Source organism: Rhipicephalus microplus, chromosome 3 (assembly GCF_043290135.1).
Source record: "Rhipicephalus microplus isolate Deutch F79 chromosome 3, USDA_Rmic, whole genome shotgun sequence".
NCBI lineage: Eukaryota > Metazoa > Arthropoda > Arachnida > Ixodida > Ixodidae > Rhipicephalus > Rhipicephalus microplus.
Window position 1 is genome coordinate 83,386,424 of NC_134702.1, and position 27,035 is coordinate 83,413,458.

The 27,035-nt window shown below is 46.6% G+C and overlaps 1 protein-coding gene and 1 non-coding gene across 3 annotated transcripts in view; both read left to right on the plus strand.

Moving 5' to 3' along the window:
- The window catches only part of LOC119172970 (5-taurinomethyluridine-[tRNA] synthase subunit MTO1, mitochondrial), a 146,859-nt gene that overhangs the window by 95,144 nt on the left and 24,680 nt on the right, over positions 1–27,035 (plus strand). Inside the window, exons 1-5 of one of the 2 annotated variants that reach the window (XM_037424108.2) lie at positions 23,553–23,767; positions 24,065–24,250; positions 25,236–25,331; positions 25,653–25,708; positions 25,821–25,974. In XM_037424108.2, coding sequence (XP_037280005.2) covers positions 23,746–23,767; positions 24,065–24,250; positions 25,236–25,331; positions 25,653–25,708; positions 25,821–25,974 — 514 coding nt within the window. In that variant the 5' untranslated portion in view covers positions 23,553–23,745. Of the gene's footprint in view, positions 1–23,552; positions 23,768–24,064; positions 24,251–25,235; positions 25,332–25,652; positions 25,709–25,820; positions 25,975–27,035 lie in introns of those variants that run through there. The other variant, XM_075889894.1, reaches the window with a different exon arrangement.
- TRNAS-UGA (transfer RNA serine (anticodon UGA)) lies at positions 1,093–1,174 on the plus strand. Its single transcript has one exon. It is a non-coding gene; the product is annotated as a tRNA-Ser (tRNA).

Consider the following 27,035-nt stretch of genomic DNA (forward strand, 5'->3'; position numbering starts at 1 on the left):
AGTACCTATTTTACTCTATTTCAGGGAAGTAACCAGAATATTTTTCGTTTCTTTTTTTTTGGGGGGGGGGGGGTAGGGGTGGGGGGGGGAGGCTCTATTTGCTTATTTTTACACTTCAGACAAGAATTTAAAGCATAATTTGCGTAGCAAAATGAAAAATATTCTTTGAGTCTCTATTGTTTTATATGTTCACATAAGGTGGCGAGCGCCTAGAACGGAAAGGTCTTGCATATTGATTTTACAGTTTACAAGCACTTGTTGCGGTGTTCACAAAGGAATAAAATGCAAACGTCCCAATCGCATGTTAACGCTGAATTTGAGAACGACGCATAATGCGTCGTTAGTCAGTTATAGGCGCCCTCTGCAGAAACCGTCAAACTAGGAGGTAATCTAGTTTTGAAGCACTCTTCGTGGAACATAGATAAGGAAAAGTGGCCCGTCAAAATCGATTAGCACAAACAAGGTCAAGTTCGCTGTAGGTAAAATAGTTATTTCAAGCTATATATATGTATATATATATATATTGTAAGAGTAGCACCTAATAATACATCCGAGTGGGATAAAGCTTATGCACAGCGCTCCGTTGTGAACAAGATCACTCTACTCTCAATCTATTTCGCCCCCTCTCTCTCACTCACTCGCCTTCGAAAAAAAATCGCGATCTAAAAAGAAGCAGCATTGTTGCACTCACTCGAGTTTGGATATTTTGTCTACGTGAGACAACTTTCTTAAGATTCGTCGGTGTAGTTACCGAGAAGTGCGTGAAATAGGAGACCGTGACTATTGAACTTTGAGAGGTGCGGCCGCGGACGACGAAAAGCCCGTGCCACCAAACAATGGCCCCCGAAACGTGCGACTCGAGCAACTTGCAACTCTCAGAGGAAACGCGCGCGGCGCGCGTATCCCCACCTGTTGAGCGCATGTGGAAGTCTCTGGCGCGAGGAGGAGCGGCTGCCCGACAGGTGTTTTCCTCCTCCTCCTCCCTCCTTCTTTCGTCGCGATGCCGACAAAAGAAATCTGGGAGCGGAGGAGGTGCGAGGGAAGGCGGCCGCGTCACTGCACACCGTTATGTTTCTGCCGCCGCCGACGCGCGCAGTCGTGGCCGAGTGGTTAAGGCGATGGACTTGAAATCCATTGGGATCTTCCCGCGCAGGTTCGAATCCTGCCGGCTGCGGTACTTTTTTTTTTTTACCTAAAAACCTTTTTTTTATTTATTTCATCAGCCATATTATGCTCGAAGCTGTGCGATCGATTTTCGCACTAGTGCACATGACTCGTTACTCTCAATCATACTTTCCGCACGCAAGCAAGCGTTGTTGTGCTTGCTTGCGTGCGTTTCTTCATCGAATTTGAATGTTTCTTCATCGCTGTTGCCGATCTAGCAATAATAATAATAATAATAATAATAATAATAATAATAATAATAATAATAATAATAATAATAATAATAATAAAAGAAGCGGGAAAAAACCGGCATTTTTACGTTAGCGCCGAATAATCAATCATTGCGGTAGAAGTATTGACTAACCCACAAAGACAAGAAAAAAATCAGGAAGAATGAAAGACTAAACAATATGCACGGAGGGGGGGGGGGGGGGTCGAAGGTTCTTTGGCCACCATCCCATGTATTCCTATGGCAGCGTAGCTTTGGAACTTTTGACCCCCTCCCCCTGTATACATATATAATATGTGGCGATTAAAGCATCAGTAGTGTTTATCAATATATTAGTGGCAGTGTGACCACGCAGTTCATACAGCGTGGTCCCATTGCGGATAGAGTCGGTGCTGATAATATTTTGTGTGGCCTTACGTATATCGTGACGATGAGCTATGTTCATACATACGACACTAATAAATGGAGCAATAATATTAACTACAAACTGTTCATTAACTATAAGTTGTTCATTAAATATGTGTCCCTTCAAAAATCACAAAGAGTACTCATTGTGCGTCTTCGATAATCAGGATGTGGCTGCGGTCCAAGCATTTTGCTAAGTTATCTTCGGTGTACCCTGTTCAATCGATCACTCACTTTAGCGCGTCATTCTTTGTATTGCGGGCATTCTCAATAGTGACATGCTACAACGCTCCTCCGAGGCATCGGGATGATCATAGTGGTCGCACTCTGAGGACGTTCTTTTGATACGGCACAAGAAATGGAACGGTGCATATGTGAAACACCTAATCGTAGACGATGCAGGAATTAAGCAAATAATCGATGAAACGGATACATTTGATACGAGAATGAAGACACCGTATGGTCATGAAACATCCATGAACAATTTGTGGAGCACTTCGGAAAGAACACTCTTGCTTTTCGCTTGAGTACGGTCACTGCATGGTTTCAAGAGACTCCTTTTTGTGCGCTGCAGTGCCTGTCTGCAATCTCGTTTCCGAACACTCCTTCGTGGCTCGGTAGCCACTGAAGACAGACTTCGTGACCCGCCAAAGAAGCGATGGTAATTGCCAATTGTCAAACAATGCTCGTTTGTTGTTGTTGTTGTTTGTTGTGCGGTGAGTGTTTTTTTTTTCTCGTATATATAGTAATACGCATTCCGAAGACACAGAGTGATCTATGAAGGACATTATACAGATATGCACATCGAACTATCTTCCTTTCTTTCTTTTTTTCTCTTCCTTTAGCAGTATTCCCTAGAGCCCCGACCTCTGAAAAGGGCAAACCTTCGGCGGAGCTCTATGCTAGAAAACTTGTCAGAAAGAATAAAAGTCTACAATATCGAAAGAAAAAGAAAACACCCACAAGATACATTGGCCACTTGAACAAGGAAGAGCAGTGTAACGGCTGCGTACACCGACATTGACCCCGACGGCGTTATCGTCTCGAACGAAATTATCATTATAAGATCGCGGCTCGCTTCGCAGTGGTGATTCAGAAACGACCACCGCAAACATCAAGCGCTCTTCGGCCACAATCATTTCCCAGGTATGCGCAAGGTCATCGCGGGCACAAACGCTTATAAAGAGAGACCCCACCTGAGCCTATCGACCTTTCAGCACTGCAAAAAAAAAAAACCAAAACCGTTCAACGATGCTGAACAGCGCAACGGAAAAGAGACAAGATGAGCGCTGACCTGCAAGTTGTTTTAATCCCATACGAATGGAAAGTATATACAACGGCGCCGAAAACGCTGAAAAAGAAAAGTAAAAAAATGTAACAATATTCAACATCGTGAACCAGTACCGACTCGTCCCGCTTTTTACATTACCGTAGAAAAAAAAATAGCAGTCTCCGAAACATTTTCGCATTCCATCTCTTCGAAATGCGCCACCCACGGCCGAAAATCAGACTTCCAACTTCATTTAACCTGTATTGTTCACCGTTACAGCATGAAAAAGATAAGAAGTCAGTGTACCAGCCAACAGTTTATTGCGCTCACTTTTTGCTGTGGTGTCGATATATACAACTATATTCCGTGACACGCCCAAATCCAAAACTCGTCGAGACCTGGTACAGTTCAAATGCTGGGCACCTCTTCCTTCTAAATCGTACAGATCGCTTTGATAGCGCGTGCTGTACGCCCCATGCACACTGGAGCATTTAGTTCAAACCAGAATTCCCCCAACATTACAGGCATAGCTCGGCGGCAAAAATATGGAACTCTCTCACCAGTGGCGTAACTAGATAGGACGGCGCCCAGGGCAAATATATTTCCGCGCCCCTCATTATGCCCGTGATAATGTTTGTTATTATTATTATTATTATTAATAATAATAATAATAATAATATTATTATTATTATTAATAATAATAATATTATTATTAATAATAATTATTACTACAGCTCCTATTAATAATAATATTATTATTATTAATAATAATAATATTATTATTAATAATAATTATTACTACAGCCCCCCCCCCCCCATTAAAAGCGCTAATGTAGGCTTCCGCGATTGCCTACTGGCGCGCGGCGGGCCATTTCGGAGGCCAAGGGCCACCAGTTCTGATTTCGATGAGCTACGCCCGCGTTTTTGTATAGTATTTTTCTTTTTTTATTCAAACTTCCGGAAGTCCCTTACCCGTCATTGTTCTCTTCCAGTCCACACTGCAAAAATCTTGACGGCACGGGCGCTTCCCAGGCCCAAGTTTCTCGTACCTAAGCTTTCGCGCTATTTGTGCATCCCAAGGAATGCAGGGTGAGTACAAAACAAAGCAACCAGCTAGACACCGCGCCCTCGGGTCTGGTATGGGGGTTAAACTGGTCGGAGTGTTCTGCCGTTTCGCTCCGTTCGCTGTTCCATTGATGGAGGTCATCCTTGTGCGGCCGCATTCTTTCAGGGAAGTTCTTGGTTTCTCCAACGTACGAAGCGGGGCAGTCGGCACATGCTGTCGGGTACACTACGCTCTGCGCTTTTTTCGCAGGTGCGTGTTCTTTGGGCCAAAGGATGAACCTGCCCATGGCGGTGGATGGCATGTGGGAAACGTTGACCCCCGCCCTTCTATTGCTTTGCTGGCGCCCGCGATGCAGGGAATCAACAAACGTCGCCGTCGTGTCACGCTTTCTCCGTCTTTCCTCCAGAGAACTCTGCGAATAAACGCCTTTGTTTAGCCTTTGGTGCCGAGGTCACGGATTATATTCGCCCTTCCTTCCGCCGCTGCGTGGACGATTAGTCGTTGGACGATCGGCTATTTCGTTGGAGTTTTCTGTTCTTACTCAAAAAAGGTGCATTCGAACTTTTTTATTTTATTTTGTTTACGTACGTGGTTGGTTTCAGGGAAGCTTTCAGTAAGTGGTTTGGGAGGCTGGTGGGGTTCGCTGAAACTCATCTAACCCAGTGCTGCGGAGCACAAAACAAAGCTTAGCCGAGGGTCATGGGAAGGCACGGAGGTAGCGCAGCAAAATGAAAATAGAGGATCCTTTTCCCGATGCAAAAGCCATTGCGGCAACCCTTTCCTTCACCACCATCCCCACTTCCAGTCGTACATTACAACCTCGCCCCTCCCCCCTTCCAGGCGGTTTTACGGAAAAAAACATTGACAACCTTTCCAGGGGGCGCCAACCCGAGGACTCGGCTTGGCGCCCCCTCCCTAGTGGCGCCCGGGGCACTTGTACCCCCTTGCCCCCCCCTAGTTACGCCACTGTCTCTCACTCAGTCGAGGAACATGCCTTGGGCTTCGACTCAATCGGGCTCACACTCACCGAAATTTTCCTCAGCCGAACGGTCTCACACTAACGAAAATTCTCTTCCACCGGGCTCAAACTCACCCAAATATTATTCACCCGGGCTCACTCAGACACAAACTCACGGCTCGATCTGAGTGAGTCGACTCACGAGCGATTTCACCGACCTGTGCATACAGGCGACTTCTGCGGCTGCGACGCTACGAGTCTCCAACGAGTTCGCTACTCTCTACCCGAAACCCAGCAGCCAAACCCAGATTGCTCGGGCATCTGCAGCCTTGACGTTCCGGAGGATTACAGCTCTCTCGCGTCGCCCGCTGCGGGCTGGTCACCTCCGTTCACGTGTATATACATATACTGCCGCAGCGCCCAAGTGCAAGATAACGGGCGCTGCTCCGCCTCGAGAAGGGCGCTGGCACGAGGAAGAGCAGAACCGGCAGCGGGCGCGCCATGCCAGCCAGATAAGGGGCAACTATAGACGGCACGGACATGGCAACGATGGGGATGCGTATAGTGCGGAGACGTCCAAGCATTCCATATGGGAATACGAACTACAGTTTCCCGGGAAGCTTATATCTATGGGTCGGCAGAAACGCCGAGTCGAATAGGGTATCATTCGAGTCTTACTTCCCAGTTTACAAACATTGACGACTCCGGTTTGAGTGAGTTGACTCATTATCTTTCTTTAGCCATTTTCGATTCAGCGCGAAACGGGCGGGCACGAAAAGATGGACACAATATAAGATGACACGGACGAACACGGTCAGCGCTCGTCCGCGTCGTATCATCGCTTGGTCTTTTCGTGCTCGTCCGCTTCCCGTTGAATCAAAAATGGCTAAAATTTCAAACAGTAACACACCTCTTTGTAGGAAGGACCCACCATCGGAGGAGCTGCAGCAGGTTGCACGCAGATCTAGAGCCTTGCGAGATATGCAAGTTTCCTCCTTTCAGGGCATGTTGAAAGCATGGTTGTTCTTAACAGCAAAGCTTGGACAAGCGAACAACAACTGGGCGCACCCATTGCGATACATTAAATTCACATGCCGGCTACCCGCGAGCTATCCTGCGCGTACGGCGTGCCATCTATCCCCCCCCCCCTTCACCTTACGCACACAACGCGCCGATAAGCATGCGTATCACTTCCCACCAGCCACATGCAAGGTCAGTTTAAAAACTTTGAAGATTCGTATTACGTCCCTTCTGAATTGTTCAGTGCCCATGCGAGAACACCACCATTCACCCTGTCATGTGGGTAGCCTATAGGATGAAGCGCTTCATTCAAAGCTTTTCTAATCTTCATGGCAGTCTGGGAATGAGCATGTTCACGTGGTTTCGCGGCAGCGCTTCGTCCCGTCTGTTCTTTCTGCGCCTTCGTTTTTCGAGCTGTTCTGCCGTCATACAGGCAACTCGCCATATTACGCTTCAGCAACCGCACCACCGCCGCCTTCCCAAATGCGTCCACCTCGGTCGCTTGTCCTCGAATGTCACGCTCGGGAGAGAGAGACTGGCTATAGCTGCACCCACGTGAAGACTCGCAATCAGTTGCGCGCCACTGGAAGCTAAGCCGCCTCCTCCCAACATATTTCGTAAGCCCAGCCACCGGTGCGAAGAAAAAATTCATTCAGCCGGGCATGTAGAGAGGCTTTGGTGTACGCGCGGATGCGCGTGATAAACGGAGCGAGCAGAGCCCGCTGTTGTGTTATACGCGCCAAGGCCGGAAGAACGAGACGCGTCCAAGCGGCACCTGTGCGGAGAGGTTGCATACGTAATCAGTCAATGGAAGAAATCGATCGTAAGAAGAAGAGCCTCCACCTCGCGCTGCGTGTGTCGCGTGAAAGATAAGTACGGCGAAAAAAAAATTATTGACGCGTCACCGTTTCAAGCATTCGTACTAGAGCAGGCTTTCGAAGCGTGTGCACACATAAAACAAGCGCGCGCGGAGTACGAAATAGTTTCCGGTAGCGTTAATAAGATCTTTTAGTGGCTTCCACGACTAATTTTTAGTTTTGTCTGGAGTCTTGGAGCTGAAATTCCAGTATCCTGCATGGCCTAAGCACGAAACAGATTTTATAAAGTGTTGGTTTCGTTGTGTTCCCCTCTCATATCCCGATCGCTCAATCGCCAGCGTGTGCGGAAGGTAACTCAAGGCGGAAGGTAACTCAAAACCGTCCACGGACAGCCAAAAACAAAGAACGACAAAACTCTCGTCGTGACTGTCACTGGGCGACTTGGCGCTAAATTTCTAAAGCCGAATGTTTCGGAGCCGGAACCTGGCAACATCGCGAAATTAAAAACAAAACTACAAAACCGACTCACGCGGAAATACGTTCTTGATGAGAAAGACGAAGCCGAGATCGTTTCATCTCGTGTATAGACTCCTGTTATTGCAAAAGAGCACACGTACTTGACGATCGATTCAACGTAGCGTGATTCCGGCAGTGGATGTTGCCGCCAACGAGCGTCACGCGACGAGTGTGCGAGAAAAAGCTCTCAACCACTGGCGAGGCGAAGATGAGAGAGAGAAGGACTAATCTATTACGACGCCCATGAATCGCGTGCTCTCTTGCACGTCTAGAACACGATCGTTGATGCGTTTTCTGTGGCACATAGCGTGCTTAGCTGAGTTGCTTGCTTCATTACACAACTTGTGCAGAAAAAAACAGCGCTGAAAACGCGAAGATAACGAGATGACAAAAGCACTGCACCGAGGAAAGAAAAAAAAATCAGGATCATGTCCGCCCTGCTATAAGTCATAGGTTTACGTTGTCCCCATAGCGACTGTTTTCGTGCTCAGCAACAACAATAGCTATAGTTCTTGGCGCATCGTCCATATATACCCATTAAAATTGTAAATTTACGTAACACACTGTCACCGCATATATAAGCACGAAACGGCAAACGGATGCCATTTTTCGAAGACAAAGACATCCCAAGAGCTATTCAACGCGTATTCGCTAACGGGACAACACATCCAATTTCTGTAAAAAAAATGTGGCCCGACCTCGAAGGTAACACAGGTTTAACAAAAGGGCCCAGTCAGTCGCGCGATCTCAAGTACGGCATTCACTTGAAAACTACCAGCAGTCGTTAGCACCGACTAATTGATTTATTGATATGTCGGGTTTCGCGTACCTATTAAAACCACCATATGATTACGAGAGACGCCGTAGTGGAGGGCTCCGGGAATTTCGACCACCTGGGGTTATTTAACGTGCACCAAAATCCGCGCACACGGGCCTACAACATTTCCGCCTCCACCGGAAATGTAGCCGCCGCAGCCGGGATTCGATCCCGCGACCTGCGGGCCAGCAGCCGGATACCTTAGCCACTAGACCACCGCGGCGGGGAGCTATGAAATTTCCCATGCAGCATAGTATGCATTGTCACAATATTTATAAGTTATGCCTCGAAACAATTCTCGCAACCCTCGCGCAAACGGTAAAACAAGCCCGGATACGCGCACAAGTACAATGTTTACGAAATTTTTCCCAGCCTGCGTATACTATAGGGGGTGTATATATGCGCGCCCCTTCCATGAAGGCTCCTTATAAGGTGTACGCGCTATATCAAGCTTGGGGGCGCTATAACAGTTTGCTTTTAGGGAACAACAGCTTCGGGGAACAGAACGTCGTACTTTTTTCCCCTTTCATTCAAACGTCCCGAATATAAATCTTCAAATAACAAAAATAGGAAGCTGCTTCCTTGCTTGGTCGTCTGGCGCACAGTGCAAGCGCCACTCCAATCTATCCGCGTCGCCCCTAAAGCCGTCCTTTCGGGATCCGAACGTCAGCGAGCCATCGCGAAAAGTATCGGGGCTCCCTCATATCGCCGTTCGCTCGCAGGGCACGTCAGGAATGCGAGGACGCCAAGGGCCCGAGAAAGGAAAAAAAAAAGGAGCACAAATGGCACGCACCGAACTCGAAAGCCACCGCTCGTCGGTTTTCTGTATATGTCCCACAATTCCTCTTCCTGTCGAGAGTTCTCTTTCTTCTTCTTCCTTCGACATCTACTCCATTTGTATGTTGTGGCACTTTTTTTTTCGTTTTGAAAGCCCAAAGATAGAGCCCCCGAATAGAGGACCCATAAGTATAGAGAGGGGACAGCACGCTGTTGCAAATACGCGCACTTTGAAAGGAGACGCGCGCAGGCGTGAAAACGCACTTAGCTGTCGCCGCATTTCAGGAGCGAACAAAAAGAAACCTAGTTAACGAAGAACAAAACAAAAATAACGGAATAGGCGCATTTGCACGGAGTAGCAGACGGGAAGAACAGCGGCGAGCCAAAACGAACCAAAGCAGCTTCCACGGGAGTGAGTGGTTGTGCGCTTCGTGTGGCAAACTGGGAAATAAAAAAAAAAACGTAGCGGGGAAGTAGACGAATGCTGCCGTACGTACAAGCATTCATGGTAAACGTGTGCAGTACGCTTCCAAATTTATGCCTACTGCCAAAAACGGCAAAAGCTCAGAAATGACGGCCTTTTTCTCTTTCTCTCTTTCCCTCATTAAGACACGTAATCTACAAAAACTAGCCACTGAATTCACTCCACCTGTCTTAAAATTTGAAGACAACCACTTGAGTGCTTGACGCGATACAGTGTCTGCGCGTACGTGTAACAAGTGCCTTAGAAGCTGGCTTTCCCACACTGAAGAGCTTTATGGGGGAAAGCGAGCTTGCACGAACCCCTCACTTAGCATCATAACAGGAAGGACACTTCAAAAATGTACGAAGTCATACAGCCGCTAATATTACTATGATTATGACTTAGGCTAATGTTAACAATAATTGTTGTCGTTTAGCACCCCAAAACATCGATATATTTATGAGAGACACCGTAGTGCAGGGCTTCAGAAATTTCGACCTCCTGGGGTTCCTTAATTAACGAGCACCTAAATCTAACCCTATGGGCCTCAAGCATTCTCGCCTTCATAATGACCAAAGATAAAACTAAAAATTACAATTACTGGTTATTGAAAGCACCGGAACGCAATTCGGCGACTCGAACCTTTGAAAAGCCGTTAGAATGTTATTCTTAATTTTACCCGAAGGACGACTTATCGAAATAACGTTTAGTCACGTTCAGTTATCTCGGAAACGGAGAGTGTTAAAAATCAGGCTACGCTCACAATTTGTCTTCCGCGAAATTTCACATGCGAGTGTCGGCAAAAACGGTCACACATTCAAAGCGAACTTGCATCCACGGAGGACTTTTCAACAAGCGGAGGGCCAGAAGCTATTTTGACTGCCTTTGGCACTCCTCCTCACGACCGAATTTAACTTTCGCCCTTACCAAAGTGAGACCACCTCTATCAGGAATCAAAAGCGCCATCACGCGCCCCAGCAACTGAACGTCATTCAGACAATAATTCACCACGGTGGATCTTTAGAAATGAGAAACATGTTACATGCAGCAGCTTACTATAGATTGGTACGCGTACGCTGATCCCCCGACTTATTCTGTTTCCTAACGACGGCGTACACCACAATGAGCGTGAATCGAACCCTGCGGCAAGGTTGGAAGAAACTAGACACACGCAAGCCGCGAATTCTCGTGCGCGCATGCAGAGCGGCCACGTAATGCACCAAATCCGCAAGCGGCTCCCACGAGAAAGAACCGAACAGCGACCTTTCCCGTATACCGAACCGTGCCAGGCTAGTACGTATAGACGCGAGCGGTGAGGGAACATAGTTGATAACGCGGACGCAACAATGGAGAAGCGAACGGTGCGCCCTCACTGCAACAGCGGGCGGTCCCGAGCGTGAGAGGGTGTACAGTTATACGTACTATAAAGATAGAGGCAAAGAAGCGTATAATAACAACAAGCGGTGGCCGGATTCAGTGCGCCGGTGGCCTGCATCGTGATGCAGCGCCAGCGTCGGCGGCAACTCTGCTTTCCCGCTTCCTCGTTCCAAGCACGCCCTTCCCCCTCAACTGTATATATACGCACGCTTTCTCTGCGAGGAATCCCTGTACGCATGCCAGCGAGGAGCATCCATCGCGACGCCGCTGCACAGCTGTCTGGGGGACGCGTGTGGGACGGGGATGTCTGAAGGCGAGAGTCGCCGTTTATTAAGGCAGCGTATAGCGTGTCAAGGCCTCGTCGCGTGCAGCGAGGGACTCCCTCCGCGTTCCTTGAAGATTGTATGCACACGCATACACACACACACATACGAGGATACGTCGGCAACGCGGTGATTTAACGGCGACCGAATAACGGAAGCGTCGGGCCGCCGTCGCCGCGGGCGGCTTGCACAAAACGCGCGCCGGCCACGTGACCAGGCAGCGATGCGAGCAGCGTGTTTGCACGTGCTGAAAAGCAATCGACAATTCCTGAGAGCCTTAGAAGAGGAAGAAGGCGCCTAATTTCTACTCGTAGAGTAAGCCAGAAAGAGACAAGGAAGTACGTGGCAGAAAGGGGTGTGGGGGTAATGGCTTTTAAAAAAGAAAAAAAAATGAAAAGAAAAGTGAGACCCGCAACTGTCTTCATCAGAGTGCGACACCTGAGCTCACACGGGATGGAATAAAAAGGGATCATACGAGACAAGTATAGATATTGAGAGAAAAGTGAACGATTGCGAGACGGTTAGAGAAGTCCGTGGACGGGGCACCGATTAACGAGCGGTCGTCGAAGAGAGGACATCGCGGAAGGGACAATCGTCAGCCCCGAAATCCACCGAACGTCTCCCTCGTAGCAGATTGCGAGTACCAGGCCAACACTGCGCTGCAGCGTTGTGTTGGTAGTGGCCGAACATGTAACGTGGAATTTTTTTCGTATTTCGCTGGTATCTGTAGTAATCACAGAAACACTAACAATCAACAGATATAAAATTAGGAACTGTCTTATCGCACATTTCTAACCAACATCTCTCTCTCTCTTTCTCGGTGTGTGTGGGTAAAAGCTATTTATGTCAAGCCTCGTTAACTCGGAAAATAGGATAATTCCATAACTCGAACTATCCATGAAGCCAACGAGCTCGACCAATCACGCAGCGCTAGAATGCGAGAACCTCGTGTTCTTTGACGTACGTGCACCTCAATCTAAGTGTACGGGCTTCTAGCATGGTTGCCTCCATGGAAAGTGCCGCCGCCACGGCCTGGATACGGTGTACTATATATACTATTTTTCGTAAGACACCTGGGCGCCCCCATCGTGGGCTTTTTAGCCGTTCTCTCACTTATAATATCTTGACGTGAATCAACAAGGACACGAAACATATTACGCAGCAACCCAACCGTATTCATGCCTATGCGTCTGCCCTAACACTGTCCGTATAGTTACTAAATACACAAGGCAAAAACGAGCCCAACGTGGCGACAGGGAAACCCATATCCGTAATACAGTCTATAGAAGAGCGCAGTAGGCTCACTCTCCGGCGGAGGTTATGTGTTGGGATGGCTCTAAAAACATTGCCAATTTGTGTGTTCTCTCTTCGCCCGGGCGGCGGCACTGGCATCGTCGTCATCAAAACTTTGGAGGAGCTACGCCTGAAAAAGCCAGCCAGCTCTTCCAGAACAGCAGTTGTCAAGCCACGTGTATTCATTGCGGTAGACGTTGTGGCGCCAAGATTTTTTTTTTTTTTCGGCAGAGATTAGCCGTATGCAGCATGCATCAAATCTGTGTGCCTTTCAGTGCCTGATCCACGTCGCAACACCGCGAAAGCGGTGCCAAACAGACTACGTGCATACGTGAAGTGTCGTTGTTTGGCATCTCAAAGAATCAGAACAGGCGCAAAGAATGCGAAAAGAACCTGTCAGGGCAGACAGGCTTACAAGAAACGACTTCTAAGAGGGTGGCGGTGATACCGTATCTACATGGTTATCTCCCATAAACTCAAGAAGATAGGCCAAAGAGCGGGCGTGTCGGTGGTCTTTTCCACACCGCATAAAATTGTCTATAGGTTATGTGTCCGAGGAAGCACCACGAACAACTGATAGATTAATTGATTGATTGGGTATGCGGGGTTTAACGTCCCAAAAACACCACATGATTATGAGAGACGCCGTAGTGGAAGGCTCCGGAAATTTCGACCACCTGGGGTTCTTTAACGTGCGCCCAAATCAGAGCACACGGGGCATACAACATTTCCGCCTCCATCGGAAATGCAGCCGCCGCAGCCGGGATTCGAGCCCGCGACCTGCGGGTCAGCAGCCGAGTACCTTAGCCACTAGACCACCGCGGCGGGGCCAACTGAAAGAATAAGCCCCGTAAAACGTCTGTAGAGTGCGCAACAGGGACTGTTTATGGTGTGCCTCTGTCTTGTGGAGAAGAGTACGTATAGGTCAGTCAGGCAGGTGCCTTAATGTAAGACTTCCAGAACATCGCCAGAAAGTAAGAATTGCTGGACGGGACGGGTTTTTTTTTTGCCGTTCTTTGTTCCGAATATGGGTGCCAGTCGTTGTTAGAAAAGGCAAAGGTTCTCCCGTCCCACCCTATTGCGAGCGCACAAGACTTATAATCGAAGCTGCAGCAATCGCCCGAGGCAGCTGCATCAGCAAACCGTCTGTAGCTTTATCTGAAAAGAAGTGGCGTATTTAAATTCGGCACGTTAGTGTCCGGTGTGAGCACGTGGTTTATTGCAGTCTTCTTTGCTTTTTCTTTTGTGTTTTTTTTGTTTTTTTTTTTTGCTTAAGCATGTGATTTCATCTTTTTTTCTGTAACATATATATGTGCGTCTTAGTAGTAATAAATCAGTTGAAAGTCTGCGCTCGTCCTCGTCTCTCGTGTTCGTTGTCTGAAATTTTTCGCGCTGAGAAGTTTAATCGTGGATTACCAACTACCACAATCCCACACTTCACACTTTACTCCTGGGAGACACTAGCGCAGTTCACGAGCTCTACATCGAGCTGCGTCATGTGCTCAGAGGCTATGTGCGCATTATCGATGGAAACGATGTGTGCATATGTCTCGTGGTAGACCCATTCTCCGAGGCGATGCTGTTCCGCGATTCTTCCCAATCTTCCAGCCTACCTAAGTAAAAAGTCGACGCTAAAGAGGACCATTCGTATGAGGAAGAGATCGCAAAGTCCAGACGGACAATCATAAGCCTGCCCAAGGTTCCCCATCAGAGGAAGGAGGAGGGGGGAGGCAAATGTTATTTTCAATGCCCCCCCCCCCCGCCTCTCTGAGCGAATGGTAGTTACTAATGAAAGTAATCAATAGCCCCCTGTAGGCCCGTGTGCTCAGATTTGGGTGCACGTTGAAGAACCCCAGGTGCTCTAAATTTCCGGAGCCCTCCACTACGGCGTCTCTAATAATCATTTGGTGGTTTTGGGACGCTAAACCCCACATATAATAAATAATAATAATAATAATAAATAGCCCCCAGAAAACTACTATCTTGCCTGCAACAACCAAAGTAGAGCAAAAATAATTAAGCTGCAATATTTCACTCTATAGCATAGCGAAGGCACAAACCCAGCAAGCATATACCTGCATGTTTAAGCTTGGCAAAGAAGCGCGCGTGCTCTATTTAATAATTCCGAGCTCGAAGGCGAAATTTATGCATAAACTTATTACAAGAGGTTCGGTCTACACGGCATGAAACCACATTTTTTCGGAGGGCACAATACACCGTCCCTTTTTGCGATGTGTCATATAGGGGCAAGTACGATGTGGTCTAAAAAGGATATACTGATATGCAATGAACTCAAGCGAACCAAAAAATAAAAAAGCGTTAACTGCGTCGCACTAAAAAAAAACGAGTTGCATTGGCTGCCATCGGGCTGACTTTCAGCAAGTTCTATGCCAGAAGAAAATGGAAAAAAAAAAGACAAACCGAGAGCAACCTACGCTCTCAATTTAGTCAGATGTCAATTAATACAAAGCAATTATGTTAAATGTCAAAGAATCACGCGTCGCAACTCGCGTGCGGCCAGCACGACACTCGCTACACTTGCAACTAATTTTATTTCAGAAGCAGCACTTCATGTTAAACCCAAATCCCTATAGTGACACAGAGAAGAACTGTGCACATCGGCATCTTTGCAAAAAAAAAAAACAAACAAACCTTTTTCAAGCGATAATATACACGGTACGCCATGAATACACTACACACGGTATAATAGTATACACGGTATATGCCGTGTATACTATCACTTGAAAAGGTTTTTTTTTTTTTTTGCAATGATTCCGATGTTCATAGTTCTTCTCTGTGTCACTATAGTGATTTAGGTTCTATATGAAGTGCTGCTTCTGAAATAAAATATGTTGCGGGTGCAGCGAGTGTCGTGTTTTCTCATCCTCTACGTCCCCGTCGAAGCTGCGCGCTACTACACCATATATTGAAATGGTATCTGACCAACTAGCCTATAGCTCTCAACCCTACCGTCCTGTTCGGCAGCTGTGCGCATATATGCGCGTGCCTGATCATAGTAATAAGTGGACGGCGCACACTATATCCATCGCGAAGGCTTGCCGCTGTTCCGAGTTTCATTCAACGCGGATAGTACGTATTCCGCGTATACTTTATTTTATTGCGACATAATCTTCCCTTTAAGGTATAATAGTTTTGCGTGCATGTATGTTAAATGTGCGCCGTTAGTTATCGTCCCGTGATGGCGCGAATGGTCACCGAACCGTACAGCTTGAACGTTTAACAAAACTCACTCGCACGCTTACGCATTCGCCAAAGACGACTGGAAGGCGGAAGCCATCTTGCTTTTCTTCTAAGTCGATGCTCACCCGCCCCCCTCCCAAGGCTTTCTGTACGTAGTGTGGTTTTGTACACTGCCTCCAAGATGGGAGGCACTGGCAAGCTCAATGCACTTCGCGTGGTCTTTACGCAGCCTCCGTGGTCGGCCAGCCTTTGACCGAGCGACGTTGTTTGATTACGTCATCATGCGACGTCACGTTACGCGACGACACCGTGACGCCTTTGTGACGTCATGAGATCGCGAATCGCTGCCATCTGTGACGTTATCGAGGGAAGACGACTTTCTGCATTACTTCTGCTGACGTCACCGACGGTCGATTTTCGCACTTGACGAAGCGTTTAAAGCTTTCGCCTCAACATTTGATTACGTTTATATAGGTACGATCCATTTATCGATTGTGTGCGCGTGCAACGTATTCCACGTGGCTGCTGATTGCGCCAGCTGTTCTGAGGACGCGCTAGAGCCCCCGATGCTGCATTTTTTCCCCCTACACGTCAGACGACTGCTCTCAGAATTACTTCGTTGTTTCAAGTGCGACACGTGTCGCGGTCGAAGCGCGTGACATTTCTGACATCCCCGTCACGGAGTGCACGAGGAAGAGTGCGCGCGGTATATAGCTTCTTAATTGTTCGCGCGTGTCACACGAGAGTGAATGAAGGTCACACAAGGTCCACCTCGACTGAAAAATGAAGAAACTGAGAACAAGAAGCAGCACCAGGTCTTACCCCCGTATTCAGAAACGCTCCTCGACTTCACTTTCACCCTTCACTTGACAGAGTTGAGCACTGCGCCGCTGCTCGGCTGAAAATGATGCTGCGCTACTCAAGAATCGCAGCAGATTATCGCTGATATGCAGTGACTTGCCGTGCCTATAGACGGCGCTCCCATCTGCTTTCTCAAGTGAAGATGAAGCTTTGAGTGAAGGGACGTTCTAGAATCCGGGGGTAAGTCTTTTTCACGCCCTGCCAGTTTAAAAAGTTGGCTTCACAGAGCTTCACGATAGCCTCAATCGGGTGCCACGCGCACCGCCTTCTTAAATGAGTAGCTTGGCCTCGATTCTCGGAGGACACCGCAACCGTGCCGCAAGAAAACTAACGTCTGGCCTTTTAACATTCGCCGTATCACACTATCCAGAAATGCGAATTGCAAGTATACAGAACAGCGAGGCGCCCGCCGTGCATCACAATTGTTCCTGTGCGAATCGGCAAGGACGCGAGCATATATACACTACCTACGCAGCTGCGCACCTTATTGAAACTTTTGTAGCTGATGAAGACGATTAAATATGGTTGAGCGACTGCAACAATGAGTGAACCTATAAGCCCCTCCCTCATTGCGCAATTCACGTCTGTTGACCACTGATGCGATTTACGGTTTTACTAGACAATACATTCTTACATGCCTCAAGGAGACTCCTCTCCCCACAGGACATTATTATAGTTTTTTTAATTATAATTTATAACGATTTCAAGCCCGGGCGTGGCTCTGTTGTAGAATATGCCTGCTCGCCACGCAGAAGGCCCAAATATATTTATTTATTTATTTATTTATTTATTTATTTATTTAATGGCAACTATATCGAATTTTCGCTTACGGACAACACTGCTTTTTTCGCTCGCCGCCACTGACGCCGACAGCGGAATTTCTGCAAAATGCGCTCGTTCTAACAATGTCGCGTTACTATGGGTAATTTGTTGAGACAGATGGTGCTTGACGTGTGTCTCCGTGTTACATGTGTCCACAATGAGACGCCCGATAGTCTAGGCAAATTTTATTGGACACTGATACTCATCTCGACAAGTTGTTTTGTCTCTGTGTGTCTCGCTTTTTTGTGTCCTTGTCGTGGTGCACTATACCCATATACATGATGAACCCCAACCAAATATATAGCCCGGAAACGTGCCTTAGCAAGGTTGCTTTCATCCGGAACTATATATACGACCTCTTATTTTACAATTAGCCAAGCCTTTACAATAACAGACCACTTTATCTTGAAGCGGGCGCCACCCCAAAAAAATATGCTTCAGGGAAAAACTAAGGGTGAACCGTGCCATCACTTCTGTCGGTAATCAGTCGCGAAAGCTTCCATTCAAGGACTGTTTCGTCCTCCTTGCTGTCGTCTCCCCGAAGCCCACGCATCGCATCGGCTCGTCTCTTCATTCTTTTTGCCCTCTCTCGCTGTCTCTCTTCCTCTCTAGTAACACTTTAGTGCGACAAATCGACCCAAGGAAAAAGACAAGCAGCGCTACAAATTCGCTAAAGGTTGCTACCTATAAGCATCGCATACACCGTCGACGAATTTGTGTTGAACCATTTCTCTCTCTCTCTATCTCTCTCTCGTCGCCGCATTTGCAGAACGCCATAAAAGAACCTCGACAAGCATGCAGTCATGAAATACCGGACAACATGCTGCGTATCGACGATTCTATAAAGAAACCACTGTCGACGCAACATGTAGAAATCAATTATGTCTGTCTCGGGGGATATAAACAAAAATAAAGAACAATACGCAGTACGCCGTGCGACAAATTAAGGCTCTTGATGCGCCAGAATGACGAACAAAACAGCTCTATACGGGCAGTCAGACAGCGCGACAGTGAAAATCACTTCTCGGAATGCGTCTCAGAAGAGACGAGACACTTTTACAGATGACATGTCGAGAACAATGTTCATGAATGTATTATGCCATGCATGATCAGTTGCGTTTGATATGTGCAAGCACATTAACTGCACGAACGCTTTATACATTTAGTTACATGCGGAAACATCATATACATTGTGTCACAGGCGGGTCACCATTCGCGGCCACGACTGCGAGTTGTGGCGAACGTCCGCACGACAAGAGTTTGGGCAGACACAAGAACCCAGCAGGGCGGAGATGAAACGGTATTGTGTTTCGAGGGAGTAAACGCATATCGCGCGCAGGCCGGGAAGACCTGAGTTCGCCTTCCATGCACCTGAATGCGGCCATGGAGTTTGCTCTTTCGCCGAATTTCGTTCACTTCCGAATTTCTTTCATCGCTTCTCGTTCTATGCTGGTTTCGTTATGGCAGACACAGGCATACGACCATGCGCAAATATGTAGTAAACGTTTCGCACACGCATCCATTGCAGCAAATAACTGCACACACGTTGTTTTTGGCCAGCACATGTATAACAAGCCAACCAGCAACCTTATGGATACATACCGCAAACAAAACGAGTGGTTCTGAACGTCAATAAGTTGTGAGCAATCGATCGCTTAAGCGGCTTAAGCCATCGTTTATATACGAACAGACTCTCCTTCGTGAACGATAGGGTAAACTTATCTATAGTTCACAATGTATCTTGAAGAAGGCAAGTTTTCTTGTTTACGCATGAACTAGAACCTGGGAAAAACCTCGTCCGACCACTCATGGACGATTCCATCGCGCTGCGAACCTTTCTCTGGTCTGGGTGCTAACAGAACAACGCTGCAGCTATTGTGTATATAAAGTACTTAAGTTGCCTATACGTACATACCATGCACGCTCATGTCAGCCAAGAGTGAGCATTCCGGTGTCGAAAATTGCTATATTAGCTCGTATTCTCACTCATGTGCTTCCCGAATTTGGCATGTTTGAGCACCACGGCGGCAAGGGGCAAGTTTGGGTGGAATGAAGCGTATACAGCACGCACAGCTGGAGGCGCTGACGCAGCCCGCCAGCTATATCAACAAAGACGCGCCACACGCGTTGGAACGTTTACACGTTCGAACTCTGCACTCTCCATCACCACGCCACTACAGTATTATATATATATATATATATATATATATATATATATATATATATATATATATATATATATATATATATATATATATATATATATATATATATATATATATATATATATATATATATATAATACTGTAGTGGCGTATCTTACGACCACGATATGATCGTAAGATACGCCGTATAGTGGAGGGCTCCGGAAATTTCGACCACCAGGGGTTCTTACTGACATGGCACAGTACACGAGTCTCAAATAATTCGCTTCCATCGAAATGAGACCGCGATCGAAACCGCGACTCGGAGATCACCGGCCGAGCACCGTACGCCACCGCGGCAGACGATCGGTACATGTTATAATATTCTTGAAAATAGTCTCCTACACGTGCTGCAAATGCTTCCTGAACGTCTCTGGCCTCTTTCAGAGTCTCCGTGACAGCCCGTCGAATGGCAGAACACTGTCGGAACGGGCACCTTTCATGCTTCTCTTCAGCACGTGAAGCGTAGTGACTTTGGAATCATGTGAAAGAGTAATTTGCTTTGAATATGAAAAAAAAAAAAAAACTAGTCGCTCTCCTTAGTGTATCTTTAACCGTGCCGTCTTTCCACTACCGCGAACTTTAGCGCATGTGCCAAACACGCCGAAGGAAAATATTGAAAAACTATATATGAGGGAGAACCCAAAGGAAGGGGCACCGGAACTAATCTATAGATTAATTCTATAGATAAGATAATCTATAGATAAGAGTTCACGCAGCTTCTCAACCAGTTGGTATACCCAAAGATGGCGGCCTCGGTGACGTCAATGCACACTATGTATTCAAGGCAGTAGCGATGCATGCTAATGCATCGAATATTGAACAAAGACATGCTTGAGCGTTTTTTTTTCTTACGCTGCAATTATTATAAACCTCCAGAAGCGTATTAGAGCACAGATGGCTTGCAGCTAACGTCTCAAAAACAGCCATGATGCTAAACGAACATGGTGGGAGGCCAGGCGTGTGACATCTTGTTAGTGTTATCAGTACATCGCATACGGTTTTTTGTCGTTGTTGTAGTAGTTGTTATACTGGCACAGAAGCCAATAACATTCCGGCGGTGTACTTATCAATTTCAAATCGGCATAGTCGTCACGAGACAATGCTACCTTGACGTATCAATGACGCCAATGTCGGAGCACCGGTAGCTCTTCAACCTGCGTCTATGACATCGCGTGCAAGCTATCAATAGAGATAAAATACACTGTACACTCATGCCCCCAATATCCTCCCGCCATCGAATAAATTTCTGAGTAGATCAACTGAAGGCCCAGTATCGTAACAGGTAGGTCAAATGTTCGATCTGACGCTTCGCCAGAAATTATGGATGTTTCCAGGTACTTCGGAAGCTATATACCATCGAAGCACTGACAAAAAAAAGGGGAAAAAAATAAGAAAAAGAAAACGCTTCGGCTTGCGTAATCACACTGCACACCAAACATTGCCGTGGACGGTCCTACGGCCCTACACAGAGTGTAGACTAGATGAATTCGCTAGGTAGCTCTCTTCGTGATTAAGTAGTAAAAATTCTAAAAACCCCACGGTATAGCGCAACCTTATATATATATATATATATATATATATATATATATATATATATATGTCTGTGTGTGTGTGTGTGTGTGTGTGTGTGTGTGTGTGTGTGTGTGTGTGTGTGTGTGTGTGTGTGCGCGCGCGCGCATCGGGTAAGCTACAAATAAGCTACAAAAGAATAAAAAATGTCCCTAAGCGTCCCACTCATCTGCACATTCAGTGCAGAACGATTACGTAGATTTACTTGTATATCATTCAGAAAATAAAATAGAAAATTTTCTACGGAACAACTGCCCATTCACTCAAACAATTTCCACCCAGGCCACTTGGAGCAGCCAGGAAGATGTGTAGCAGTTACAGTTTACGCGAAGTTCTCATTGTTTCTTTCATGATGTCGGCGACAAACGGGAGCACACGAGATCCAAACACGAGAAATTCAGGGTCATACGAATGTTTGAAGTGATGACAAATTTCAACAGTGGCGCAGCACAGGCGTGCACAGGATTCCCTTTGAAGGGTAGGGGGGTCATCGAAGTGCCCCCCTCTCTTATGTGACTAGCGGTGGCTGAAGTTCCTGCCACCATTCCTCACTCCCACGCGCACGTTTCGCAGCGTGAATCCAGCAGTAATTAGTGGACTTAATATACCAATCGCAACAGGCACAAGCCCACAGGATAACGCATGGCGCAGCTATCTCTAACTCGAAATATACACATGCGGCATGGCGGCCACGCCGGTTTGTTGACTTCCGTCCGATGGGGGCACGTGCGGTAACCGTGAAAAACCATCCACTTTAATGTACGATAGACCACCGTGCGGCGAACCACGTGGACGCGATACGGCACGGCAAGGATGCCAAGGTGGTCGCACGACCAATGATTCGAGCTGCCGATTACGCAAGAGCACATCTCCGGAAGCGAACGAGTCAAACGTGCGCCGCATACAAAAGCTATAATGTATGCGACGGATTTCGCAGGCAGCTAAGAAAAAAAAATACCAGCAGAACTACAAAAAAGCAGCCGCGCGCGCAGCACGTCTTAGTTCACGCAACGAGGATGGAGTTGGGAAAAAGAAGACCGGAAAGAAAAGAACGCCGCATATCCACAGATAGAAGACGTCAGCCGGCGACCGAGCGCTCTTTCGTTTCGTCAAGTTGAAAAGAACTCGTTTTGGGAGACGCGACCCGCTTTTAAACCTGACCAGCTACGGCAGCATTCAGACTGTTGGTTGTTGACAAGTCACAGTGCGAGCGTCGACGCTTTCAAATTTAACAAAAAATATATATTTTTGCGGTCAATACAACGAGTAATTGCACTGTGAACAAAAGCAAAACTGAGACGCGCGCAAAGTTTAGGTGCACGCCGTTTCCGAGACGTGAGCAAGTTTCGGTTCCGCGTCGGACGAAACACGCAAGCACCTCTGCGAAGCGATATTCGTCTAACTTCGTCGCCGTATTATACGCGTAATGACAGTACAGCGTCAGGACGGGGTAACCGATTAGTTACATATTTAGAACCACGACGTGGTTAGAACACAGTTTGAGTGCGTAGCCTCACGAAACCGATCAGGCACCAAGAGATGCTCCGGTCCCGCCTTCTTTTTCACACGCGCTTTGTGACAGCGACATGCGACACAAAGTGCCGCCGCGACGACGGCAACAAATCAACAACCCGATCGCTACTTTATTTCCTCAGCGCGTCGTCAAGCCTGACGTTCATTCAAGTTTGCCGGCCTCTAAACGCGGTGATGATGACGGGACGCTAAGGGCGCGTTTGTTTGCCTTCGCATTCCTGACTACATCCCGCCGCGCGTGTTTTACGAACGCGAACCACCTCGTGAGAACGTTCTTGCCCAGAACGCGCTTTGCAGGCCCGAAATTGTGAGTGATAACGCCGCGAATTTTTGACAAGTTGCGCTCATATATATCATCGCATTCGAACGAAGAGCAATCGCATCCACTGGGAGACGATCACCTGTCCGACGACGGAGGCTGGAGATGAAGGAAGTAGTGCACTTACCAGCGTTGAAATCCCAAGCTGCTTCCGCGCGACGGTTAGTTCCTCGTTTCACTTCACTCGACGTCCACCCCGGCGACACGGTATCGTCAAAAACCGCGACATTTTGCACCACGATTCGATCATGACAGCGGACCAGCGTTCATCGCACTTCTCCATGAAAACTGAACAGGAACTAAAACCGTACGCTGCGCCATCTGTTGTTGCCTTCAACAGGCATGTGCAAGTATAGAATAAAAACATACAAAAACAATGTTTTGTGAAAGTTTTTTTGAATTTGTTATTAGTAAACCTATTTACAAAAACAGAATGTTTTTACTGTTTGGTAGTTATTATTTTTTATCTATGGTAAACTTTATTTTACTTACGCGTCATTGTTGGCGGCGTACAAGTGCCAGTCCAAAAGCACTGTGTGACATTTCGTCCGCTTGTTTATAGCTTGTTTTTGATAGAAGCGGCGTGTATCGCGCCTGTGTGTGTTCAAGATGATCTAAGTTCGATCGTTTAACCATAATTTGCCCTATTGCGTAGCGTAGAGAAAATTATGATAATGTCGACGCTGTCGTTGTTGCAGATAAGTTCGTTGTCGCGTTTGTAGAATTCTAAGCCAATCATGCTGACGATGTTTAGGACGGGTAAGCATTTCGCGTCATCATTCATTCATTCATCAATGACTGTTGCATGCGCTTACAATTTATAGCACGATCTGACACTGAAGGGGACCCAGAAGCTCTCTAATGTTCAGCGGCCGGAAAATCGCCTAAATCTTGCTAAATCTTACTGTGTACTTGCCGCGACTGCTGCGAAGTACGGAGTTGAGAATGTGCTTTGGTTCGCGCCTACAAGATGCTGTTGTCCGTTTGAGTGCCCCACGTTACCCCGATGGCACATCCTTATTACAACGACGTTCTTCATGCGATGATTGACTGCAGGTGTCAAGTGTACTCGCTCGTTGTGCCTGGCTCCCAGGGCGTCTAAGGCGGCCTTGTCGAGTGACTCAAACAGGCAGTTTGACGTTATCGTGGTCGGCGGGGGTCATGCCGGCACCGAAGCTGCGGCTGCCTCGGCTAGGATGGGATGCAACACCTTGCTGCTTACCCACCGCTTGGATACTATCGGTATTGCTACGTGTCTCGCATTCATTCAGGACACTTTACCTCGTAAAAGGTGCAGAGAATCAACAGTGCGAAGGAGTCATGAGCTACAAGAAAGACACAATAAATTAATTCATGATAACAGCGCGAAGACATACGGGACTTATGGACATAAAAGTATAGAACGAGCACTAATCTTCATCTGAACAATTTTTTTTACAGAAGAATAACATGTAGCCCATACCTCAACACTTCCACAGACCACGAATAAAATTTGTTTTAAACAAGCTAACATACTCAATATATGTGATGGTCGGTGTTTAATGGGCACATGGTGTTGTTCTCTCAGCCACAAGCTGCTTGCATTGCGAAGCAATGGGGGTTCTCGAACTGTTCCGTGTCCTGTGCGAAATACACAAAGACTATAAAAGCAGTCTTCATCAATAAAAGTCACACCTGCCCTGACAGCTGTGCCGGATTTCAAACCGGCTCATTAGAGCACTGGCGTTTCTATATCATGAGCAGTAGTTTCATCATCAGCGGGCAAAAGGTATTCCTCGATATATATAGAGACACTTCAGACACTGGTTTGGCCATGTACATAGGCTTTTTTATCAGCATGTGTTCCATCCCTGGAGATTTTCGTCCACAATAATATGTTTCTACCATATATATACCTGCCTGCACACAATTGCTGTCGCCTGCATACAGTTCAGGTTGTGCAGTGCAGGTTCTGCTGCCATTTACTGGTTTTGCCTTAGCACACATCTAACATCACCTACAGCATTCATCCACCCTATACCGTTCAAGAAGAAGCGATATGAAGATGCCTCATTTCTGTGTAATGTAAGATTATGGCACTATCTAACATAAAGCCTTACTTCAAATGTGAGTGACCACACGAATGCTGTACATGTTTAAAGAAGGCAGAAATCCAATGAAGACAAAGACGAATGTACAAATCATAATTCTTGGAGGCACCTTATTCAGTTTACAATTTTCTTTGCAGGAGAAATGTCTTGCAATCCATCCTTTGGCGGTATTGGCAAAGCTCATCTCATCAGGGAAATAGATGCACTGGGTGGGGTTTGTGGCAAGATTTGTGGTGAGTTTACACAGCACCATACGCCTTCTTCTACTCTTATTCTTTTTTTCACGCTGTGTTTTTCGTCGCATACTTTCAAGGTGTCGAAAATCATCTTGCTGAACTTGCTAACCATCGTTGCAGAAAATAATGCAAGAGTGCTGCATTGTTGCAATAGACAAAATTGTTGGTGGTGCCATTCGTGTTCGTGCTTTGCGGAGGCTGTGTCATGTTTCTTACTGCATTCTTGGCAAGCGCAACTTCAGTTGCTTAGCTTTATGCATCAGGAGTCTGACACGTAAACTTTACATTCATGTTTGTGTTCTTTGTTTTGTGTTTTAGATTTGTCAGGTATCAGCTACAGGGTTCTGAACAAAAGAAAAGGACCGGCAGTATGGGTAATACGATTATTTCATCTATGAATCTAAAATACTGAAACAATATACTGTTGAAGCTTATACAAATAACATGACCACAGACATGTCTGTAGTATGTTTTTCTTGTTTGCAGGGCCCAAGGGCACAGATAGACCGAGGCCTCTACAAAAGGCACATTCAGTCCTTCTTGAAGAACCAGAGAAATCTCACGATAACTTGTGGAACTGTCGAGGACCTCGTACTTCAAAAAACAGCAGAAGGGTCGCGCTGCATTGGAATCACCCTGGGTGTGTGGGCCATACTTTATCCGGTTCACATCAATCGCAATGCAGTATGACGGTATCACGCCCGATTCCCCCATTTTAATACGTAGAAACTTTTTTTTCTCGTGCTAATGTGTGCTGTGATTTGGCTTTGTACTGGCACTGAATGAACTGGACAGCCTTCTTTGTTCTTGGTTTTAGGGGCGAAGCTCCTTAGGGCGTGGGCTGTGCGTCCCCTGTAGCCTGTATGTAGCCACCTCTAGTTTAGTTCTTGCAGTGTTCACTAGATGGCGGTACCGTCCCCTGTATGTAGCCACCTCTAGCTTAGTTCTTGCAGTGTTCACTAGATGGCGGTACCGTCTCCTGTATGTAGCCACCTCTGGTTTAGTTCTTGTAGTGTTTACTAGATGGTGGTACTTGTAGCTGATGATGAAAAGATGCAAAATGTTATAAACTAGAAAGCGGTACTTGTAGTTGATGAAAGACGCGAGATCTTATAAAATAGGAATGATGTCACATATGGTGCGTGTCATTGGTTGAAGGCAATCGTTCGATTTAGTGCGGCGACGTGCGCTAGGGGGAGCGATGTAATAAAATCGAGTGGGCAAAATGTACAGAGGATTCATGGTTTACTAGGTTTACCTCCGGAGCTTCGCCCACTCATCATCATTCACTTCGTGGATATGGCGGAATTTTTTTTCTCTTTCTTTGAATTTATACTTTTTGTTTTCTTTTCATCTTTTCCAATTTTTTTCAGTCTTTTTTTGTTCATTTCCATTTATTTTTGTTTTCTCTCCCTATCTTTTTTTCCTTTCTTTCTCTCTCTACTTCTCATATGCTTTCTCTGTTTCAATTTTGACAAGTAGTTTTGCCTGTAGCATATCTATCAGTAAATTATTATTTAAATTACATTGTCTGCTTAGAAATTCTCATCTGGTTAATTAAATTTCAGCGTACCTGAACAATCACCATCAAAATCCCACAGGGGTCGGTCCTGGGGCCGCCCCTTTTTCTTATATATATAAAAGATGTCTCTGTAAAAATAAAACTGTACTCAGAGGACTGTGCTGTTTATACAGAGGTTA